Source organism: Tauraco erythrolophus, chromosome 4, assembly GCF_009769465.1.
Source record: "Tauraco erythrolophus isolate bTauEry1 chromosome 4, bTauEry1.pri, whole genome shotgun sequence".
NCBI classification, from domain to species: domain Eukaryota; kingdom Metazoa; phylum Chordata; class Aves; order Musophagiformes; family Musophagidae; genus Tauraco; species Tauraco erythrolophus.
In genome coordinates, this window is record NC_141468.1 from 40,877,137 (window position 1) to 40,886,390 (window position 9,254).

The 9,254-nt window shown below is 35.8% G+C and overlaps 1 protein-coding gene across 2 annotated transcripts in view; it reads left to right on the forward strand.

Annotated features, from left to right (window-relative positions):
- The window catches only part of CAND1 (cullin associated and neddylation dissociated 1), a 31,894-nt gene extending 23,434 nt beyond the window's left edge, over positions 1-8,460 (forward strand). Inside the window, exons 8-15 of one of the 2 annotated variants that reach the window (XM_086610836.1) lie at positions 144-436; positions 1,138-1,279; positions 1,923-3,416; positions 4,201-4,296; positions 6,038-6,207; positions 6,306-6,470; positions 6,699-6,806; positions 7,906-8,460. In XM_086610836.1, coding sequence (XP_086466962.1) covers positions 144-436; positions 1,138-1,279; positions 1,923-3,416; positions 4,201-4,296; positions 6,038-6,207; positions 6,306-6,470; positions 6,699-6,806; positions 7,906-8,130 — 2,693 coding nt within the window. In that variant the 3' untranslated portion in view covers positions 8,131-8,460. The remainder of the gene's footprint in view (positions 1-143; positions 437-1,137; positions 1,280-1,922; positions 3,417-4,200; positions 4,297-6,037; positions 6,208-6,305; positions 6,471-6,698; positions 6,807-7,905) is intronic. The other variant, XM_086610837.1, reaches the window with a different exon arrangement.
- The last annotated feature ends 794 nt before the right edge of the window (positions 8,461-9,254 follow it).

Genomic DNA, 9,254 nt, shown 5'->3' on the forward strand with positions numbered 1-9,254 from the left:
AGGTTCAGAAGTATGTTTAAAACCATACATTTCTTTGGTGTGCCTTATGCAAAGAATCCAAGTGTATTTTTATTAATTGTTTGACTAAAACTTGGTGCTTTGATTGTCTAGACTTGAACACATGCATAATTTATTTTTTCAAGGGAGCGATGATGAATATAGCGATGATGATGACATGAGCTGGAAAGTGAGACGTGCAGCTGCTAAATGTCTGGATGCTGTGGTTAGCACACGACATGAAATGCTTCCAGAATTCTACAAAACTGTATCTCCTGCTTTGATAGCCAGATTCAAAGAACGTGAAGAGAATGTTAAAGCAGATGTTTTTCACGCATATCTTTCTCTTTTAAAACAAACTCGACCTGTGCAAAGTTGGCTTTGTGACCCTGATGCAATGGAACAAGGAGAGACACCTTTGACAATGCTTCAGAGTCAGGTTATTTGTCAAGATTTTTTTTGTTTTTGAGAAGACACACTGAAGCAGTGCCCTGTTCATAAGGATAGTTCTTACAATGTACTATATCATACTTTCTTCATACACAGATTATGGTTTATTACTGTAGTACTAACAGAGAGAGCAAGCCAGGTAAACTGGCCCGGAAAAGTGCAGCAGTCTTGGAAACTGAAATTACCAACTCAAGCAAATGTGCTTATCTGACTTCAGTTATATACCATCACCTGTAAAAGTTGCATGTCCTATATAGTTTAGCCAAATTGCCAAAGCAAAGTAGTTATTTTGTGCATTCTGTAATGCAGCCATAAGTTCTAATGATCAAGATAAAACTTGATTTGCTGCAACATGTCTTATTTGCGGAATAAAAGAGGTAGTGCTGGTAAACATTTTCCAAGTGAATTATTTGGGTGACATCTCAATTGTTGCTCTCTACAGTTATATTAATGCAAATGTAGTTTTGCTTTATTTCGTCTCACCTTTTAAAGTTAAATTACTCTTTTTTTTTTTTTTGATAGCAATTCTTTTGAATCTTCATTTCCCAGTGTTTATATAACTTCTCTAGCTCTGTAGAGAAATCAGAAATAGAGGGGTAGGACGCACATCTTTCTTTATATCCCCCTGGTGATCAAAGATGAAAGAAACATCAGCTATTGAATCAATTAACAGATGTGTGATGATTACAGGTCCCCAACATAGTTAAAGCCTTGCACAAACAGATGAAGGAGAAAAGCGTGAAGACTCGTCAGTGTTGCTTTAACATGCTGACTGAGCTAGTAAATGTATTACCTGGAGCCCTAACACAACATGTTCCTGTACTTGTACCAGGTATGAGAAACATACTATTAACTTAAAGATTTATTAGTAACTTCGATTCGAAGTTTTGGAATCTTTAAATCTTGACCGTTGCTTTTTGCAAAAGCTTTGAAGTGTTGCTTCTATTTAAAGAAATTGGCAAAATAATCAGCTACTGTGTGGATCCATATAAATATTTTAGTGACATATTTCCATTAATCTTGAAAACAAGAGTTGGCTCTAAGATTAAATTTTTTTTTCTTCTATGTGTAAAAAAAAAAAAAAAAAAAGGTTAATTTGCTTCTTAATTGCAGGATCTAACTGCCTTCTTTCTCATCTTGACAGAGCGAAATACTGTCCATATTTTAGCTTTTGGGACCTAAAACGTTGAATTTTGAAGTAATAAGGAAGAGTTTGGAAAAGCTAGAGGTTCAGAATCCTTTTGTAATTAAGAAAATACATCACAAACCATCAAATGGCCCATATTCTCTGTGTAGAGGAAGCTCGAAAACTTATTGATTGGATAAAATGGTGAAAGGGGCTTGGAAGCATTCAAGAAAGCCTGAGAGCAGGAAAACATAAATTCAGTGTAGCCAGCTTCCTTCAGAAATTTTCAAGTGTTCTAACAGAATATAAATACCTAACCTAAAAATGCATTTTTCTTTTTTTCTTCCAGGAATAATTTTTTCACTGAATGACAAATCAAGTTCTTCTAATCTGAAGATAGATGCTTTGTCCTGTTTGTATGTGATCCTCTGCAATCATTCTCCCCAAGTCTTTCATCCTCACGTTCAAGCATTGGTACCTCCAGTTGTAGCTTGTGTTGGAGACCCATTTTACAAGATAACATCAGAGGCTCTTTTGGTTACTCAGCAACTTGTGAAAGTCATTCGTCCTTTAGACCAGCCTTCTTCCTTTGATGCTACTCCTTATATCAAAGACTTGTTTACTTGTACAATCAAGAGATTAAAGGCTGCTGACATTGATCAGGAGGTGAAAGAAAGGGCAATATCTTGCATGGGTCAAATAATTTGTAGCCTTGGTGACAGTCTAGGCACAGATCTGCCTAGTACACTTCAGATCTTCCTAGAGAGACTGAAGAATGAGATCACTCGGTTAACTACAGTGAAAGCCATGACACTGATTGCTGGTTCTCCATTGAAGATAGATTTGAGACCGATCCTTGGGGAAGGAGTTCCTATTCTTGCTTCTTTTTTGAGAAAGAACCAGCGAGCTTTGAAACTGGGCACTCTTTCTGCTCTAGATATTTTAATTAAGAATTACAGTGACAGCTTGACAGCTGCCATGATTGATGCTGTCCTGGATGAGCTTCCACCTCTGATTAGTGAAAGTGATATGCATGTATCACAGATGGCCATCAGTTTTCTGACAACACTGGCTAAAGTATATCCTTCCTCTCTGTCAAAGATTAGTGGGTCCATTCTCAATGAACTTATTGGACTGGTGAGATCACCTCTGCTTCAGGGTGGAGCACTTAGTGCCATGCTAGAATTTTTCCAAGCTTTGGTTGTGACTGGTACAAATAACTTAGGCTACATGGATTTACTGCGCATGTTAACGGGTCCAGTGTACTCACAGAGCACAGCACTTACTCACAAGCAGTCTTACTATTCCATTGCCAAATGTGTTGCTGCCCTTACTCGAGCCTGCCCTAAAGAAGGACCAGCTGTTGTAGGTCAGTTCATTCAAGATGTCAAGAACTCAAGGTCTACAGATTCCATTCGGCTTTTGGCTTTGCTTTCTCTTGGGGAAGTTGGGCATCACATTGACTTAAGTGGACAAATTGAGCTGAAGTCTGTAATACTAGAAGCATTCTCCTCTCCTAGTGAAGAAGTCAAATCAGCAGCATCTTACGCATTAGGCAGTATTAGTGTTGGCAATCTTCCTGAATATCTGCCGTTTGTCTTACAAGAAATAACCAGTCAACCTAAGAGGCAATACCTTCTTCTTCATTCCTTGAAAGAAATAATTAGCTCTGCAACAGTCATTGGTCTCAAACCATATGTTGAGAACATCTGGGCCTTGCTCCTGAAACACTGCGAATGTGCAGAAGAGGGCACAAGGAATGTTGTTGCTGAATGCTTGGGCAAGCTTACATTAATAGACCCAGAGACTCTGCTTCCTCGACTCAAGGGATACCTGGCATCAGGTGAGTAGTAGTAACTCCTGTGCGTATTGTAGCAAATGGCCTTAGGCTATCTATTAATAAGTTGATCTAGTTTTGCAAATCACAAATTTGCTTAAATTTTGTGATACTCTTGAAGATTTGCTTTCTTCCTGCCCCAAGAATGTGAAGCTTAGATGGTTCCATTTTTACTAGAAGTTGTTAGTCATACATAACATGAACTAATTTTATGTTCTGCTTTCAGACTGTGGTATTTAATTAACGATGTTATGTTCAACTGAGAGTTATAAACTTAAAGGGGAAGAAGCATGGGCAACAAAGGGACAGCACTACTTGACAAACCAGTTATGACATGTTGACGTTTTGGTGTAAATTATAGTATTCCTAGTTTTCAGATGACAATTCTGAGATTTTTAAGGATTAGGAAGGATCATTGCACGTAATTCATTAATCAGTTTCGTATCAAGAATATTGACGTGTTTTCTTCATGTGCTTCTACTTTAAAGAGGAGAGTGGTTTGGTAGGCCTATGTGGTGAGTTAAAAAATGTGCCCTAATAGGCTCATTCCTTGAATTTTCTGTGACAGATAAAGTTTGTAATAAACATTTAACATTATGGTCTCTCTTCTCCAGTTTAAAATGTAACGTAAGTATGTCTGTGGAGAAAAGCCATTGCTAGTAATAAATAGTGTTTCTTCTTTAGTGTTCTTAAGAGTGTTAGAAGCTTAAAAAGAATGGAATTCAACATGATTTAAATTCTGTAGTTGTACTGTTTTATGTTACGTATTTACACTTTTGTTTCATATTAGGGTCCTCATATGCTCGCAGTTCGGTGGTTACTGCTGTCAAGTTCACTATTTCTGATCATCCACAACCCATAGACCCACTCTTGAAGAACTGCATAGGTAAGTTCTCTACTTTAGTGACAGCTGCTACATTTTCAAGCAATAGAATTACACTTCAATATTGTTTGTTGTGCAAATTATTTCGCAGGTACCAGAATTAGCTGCTAATTGTAACTGTTGGAACAGTTACAAAATATTTCCATATTAGTCTGCTATTTCTGTTCATTGTAGTTTGTTTCAATTCTGTGCAGTAAAAGTTGTATGATAAAAATTGTTTGTATTGAAGGTCCGATGGGCAAAGAATACAAGGAGGTAGGGCTTTTAGGAAGATGGTACCCAAAAGCTGGTTTCCTTTCCCATGCTTTTGCCAAATTATATCAGTCTGATGTAGTAAGGTACTGTCTTTACCCAGAGGGGTGGTCTTGGAAATATTTAAAATGTATGCATATGTGAATTCTGAGTATTACCAGGTGGCAAATTGTAAATTTAGGCCCTTAGGATTCTATAATGCTTTGTGATCTGAAAGTTATTGGAAGCATGTATATTTTTACAGGGATAAGGTGATCAGAGCTTTTAGTATAACATCAGTATGATGAAGAGCTTTGCAATGCTGTGTTTTTTGGATCTCTTTTCATTTGTATGGCAAAGTACTGTGGATTTGTTTAATATGCTATGGTGAAAGTTTTATGGTGGCTTGATTATAGGTTTAAAGATCTGTAAAAACTGTGTATACTGCTAAAACTAATAGTGGAAAAAAGATTAATCTTTGAAAACATACAGTTTCGTAGGGAGCAAGGTTTTTATTCGTGGGGAAGTGGCATCAGTTCCTATGTGCTATTTTCATCACTAAGCTTAAAATTTTTTAATAATAGGTTAAAGAATTGACTATGCTTGTGGATTTTTCCCCCTGCTGTCCCTCCCACTGGAGCTGCTTTACCTCTTTGGTTTCTGGAAATATTTATTGATTATCCAGTCAAAAAACTGTTAGTATCTAGTACTTACAAAACTAACGATGACTGAGATTTTTTTTTTTTTTACACCCAGGTTGTGTTGGTTTTTTTTTTTCTGTATAGAAGTCACTTTGAAGTTTACACTCTTTAATTTCACTGCTCTTGGAAGTTGCTAGTAAAACTTCACAAACATCGGGGAAAAATAAGATCTTTTCCTGCAGGCGTTTGTTTTAACAAGGCTATGTTGTAGAACTATAGACATTCTGAATTGAAAATGCCAAAGAATGTGGTAGGGTGGAAGAGGATGAGAGAGATGTTGCTACATTAATATATACTGAGTGGGCTTATCTACTGGTAATTTAAGAATTCTCAGTATATGCCAATTTAGGGGGTAAAAATTAATATATTGGGAGTTTCCTTAAGAGGTGTTCTCTAGTTTTTGAACTGCAGAATTTAAATTTGTTTTCTAAAGCACTTTCTGAGATACTTTAATGGAGAAAAGGAAAGATTATGTTAAATTAACTTTAATTAATTTACATGCTATACCTTTAAAAAAAGTTGAAATATCCTGAAGTGATAGCCATTTATTTTGATGGTGTTTTTTCTATTTCTGTTTCATTATCTGAAATGCCATTTATCTCAGTTATATATTTTTTGTATGATTATAATCAAGTAGATTTTAGATTTATTTGTGTAATTGTGCTAAAATAGGAGGTATTGGTCTGTTATATCAAAATTAGGTTATGCACTAACTACATCTTTTTGAAAGGTTAAAACTAAGCAAAGATATTTTTAAAGTAGCAGACCAAAAAGTTCCGCATAAGTTCACTCATTTCCGTATGTGATTGCAGGTGATTTTCTGAAAACGTTGGAGGACCCAGATCTCAATGTCAGAAGAGTAGCCCTAGTGACATTTAACTCAGCTGCACACAATAAACCATCATTAATAAGGGACCTCTTAGATACCGTGCTTCCTCATCTTTACAATGAAACAAAAGTCAGAAAGGAACTAATCAGAGAGGTAGGTTAACTAAGAAAAATAGTGCTAAATATAAATAAGTAGATTCTTTGTTTTTCTAAATATATTGCTTCTTGTATTTGTTTTTTATTCACTGACAGGTGGAAATGGGACCATTTAAGCATACAGTTGATGATGGGCTGGACATAAGGAAAGCAGCTTTTGAGTGCATGTATACTCTTTTGGATAGCTGTTTGGATAGACTAGATATATTTGAATTCTTAAACCATGTTGAAGATGGCCTGAAGGATCACTATGATATTAAGGTTAGCTGTTACATTTGTCTGTGTAAGCAGTGACTTAGTCGAAATATTTTAAATAGTGAATAGACTGAAATGATTAAAATATTACTTCATATGGTTAAGTACTTACACTATATTTGTTGTTTTCATTAAAGTGTTGCTGTTAAAAAGGTTGCACAGCAGTGTAGGAAATATCTCTCCGTATATGTGCTGAGCATAACTGATAGTTGAACCGTTTTTCTCTCAACCTAGATGCTAACCTTTTTAATGTTGGTGAGATTGTCTACCCTTTGTCCAAGCGCTGTGCTACAGAGGTTGGATAGGCTCGTGGAACCTTTGCGTGCTACATGTACAACTAAGGTATTGTTTTAAATTTAAAACTTCTTATTTTTTTGTGTTGTCTTATAGAAGAATAAATGAACTCATGTATGAAGAATACTTCTGAGAATCTAGGTATATTGCTGCAGCATTTCTTGAGTGATAGCTCATAAGCTGCAATAGAGCAGAAGAAATATGTGGGCCCTTATATATATATAAATTTATATAAAATAAATTTCTTTAAATTACAAATGGAAGACTAGACATGTTAGCTTCTTTTAAAAAATCCTCTGTTTCTTTGATGCCATTTCTTTTGTTCCTTAAAAATCTAGCTGCGATTTGGGCAACTTGTAAGTCTTATTTAATTATAAATAGTGAAACTGGAACAGTGAGAGTTTTTCTGACTTCCAATGATTATGTTGTTGCAGACAAGCTTTTGAGTGATGAAGGATGGAGGCAATGTAAAGTGCTCCTATTTTCATTGGGGTTTTTTTGGTTTCTTTTTCCCTTCTTTATTTATATTACAAGATTCTTGGGTCTTCACACAGTTACTCTCCTTCCATTCCTGCTGCTGTCTTGATTGGCCTGCATGCTCTGACAGTCATTTAATGCCTGGTTTACCTTGCTTTTCCATTACTGTAATCTGTTATATTCCACATCAAGAAATTTGACTGCTTTTAATGGTAATTTCTGTTTGTACCACTGAAACATCTTTGAGAATTAAAACACAAGTTTAAGCCGTTATTCTAATGAGGGTCAACTTTTTAAAAATTTCTATTCTCTGGAAGCTGGAAGTATTGTGATAATATAATTTTAATGTTGTTTACTGACCTCACTAGCTATAGGTTGGCTTCTATAATTGTTTTTATTTGTTAATTGACTTGGTGGCTTACAACCTTTTTCTACTTGTAGTATGCAGTATTCAAGTTTCAGTCTTATTCGTAAACTGCTGGTAAAAAGTAGATGCTTGGAAGGGTTTTTTTCCTTTTTTTTTTTTTTTTAAGAGCTTAGGCCATTTCGAAAGCTATGCAAAGTGGTAGTATGGAAGGAAATAGGTCTTTGTAAAATATATTTTTTTCAAGTGAGTGTGGAGAGAGTGTTAAGCAAAAGTTTCAAACGTATTTTCATTTTTTTTCCCTAGGTAAAGGCAAATTCAGTGAAACAGGAGTTTGAAAAGCAAGATGAACTGAAACGATCTGCTATGAGGGCAGTAGCAGCGCTTCTAACCATTCCAGAAGCAGAGAAGAGTCCATTAATGAGTGAATTTCAGTCACAGATAAGCTCTAACCCTGAGCTGGCAGCTATCTTTGAAAGTATCCAAAAAGATTCATCATCCACTAACTTGGAATCAATGGACACTAGTTAGATGTTTGTCCAAAATGGGGACCATTATGTTGAACCATATGATGCACTGAATTGACAGGTTATGAGTAAGAACCAGAAAAAGTATCTAATCTACACATTGTTCCACTTTATTTACCTTTATGGAGACAGTTGGCTTTTCCCATTGTTGCTTTTCTAGCATTTATTCCAGAAATGTATTTCCATAATCCAAAGTTTGTTAACCACTCTTGTTTTAGTGGATTTGGCCACATTTGGGAATTAAAAAGTCGACGCATGGTGTATGGAAATAGGTTCCAACATCCATTTTCCCTGTAATGTTTAGGATTAAAATGTCAAAATTTTGTGACCATGATTTTTTTTTTCTTTTATTCACTCCTCCTGCTTGTAAACAAAAAAGGGAGTGGGGGGAGAAGGGAGGAATCAAGCATCCAGATGCATCATGTTTTTTGTATAACTCTTAATTCTTTTGTTTCAGCTTCATAAATTGGTTTGACTGGCAGGTGAATTCTGTGTAAGACTTATTATATTAAAGAGAGAGTTTGGGCACAGTTCAAAACAAGCAGACACAAACGTCATTTTTAAAGGTGTAGGGATTAGAAAACAAATATCCCTATTGTGCACACTAATTTTGCATGAGCAAGTTTACAAATATATATTGTCTGTAAAACAGCATGTGCAGTTTATTCATAATGCAAGTTAAGTAAGTTCTACTGTATCAGTGCAGTTTTCAGGTATTTTGACATACAGAACATTCATACAGGAAGAGACAAATGAAGGTTGGTGATCTTAACCTGAGTTTTCTAGATGCCAGTAATATGACCCTGCAGATGTTCTTACAGTAAATATGACAACTCGTGCAGTTTTTGTGATTTTTCATAGTGAAAGGCTGGATCTCCTGGATTTGAGGTGGACAAACCAGAAGATAGGAGGCAAATAGGATGAGATGGAGGTAAAATAAGCAGAGAACAACAGTAGCTGCTCAGTGGCTGCTGAACTCTGGATTCAACTTTGCTTTTGTTATAAAAGTATGAAACGAGGTTTCTTCAGTGGCTTCTACCTCCTATTCTTCATCCAACAGCTTTTGTTAAGGCACTAATATACGGTGTTACCTAGACAAGTATTGCCAGACCATCGTTTTGTGCCATG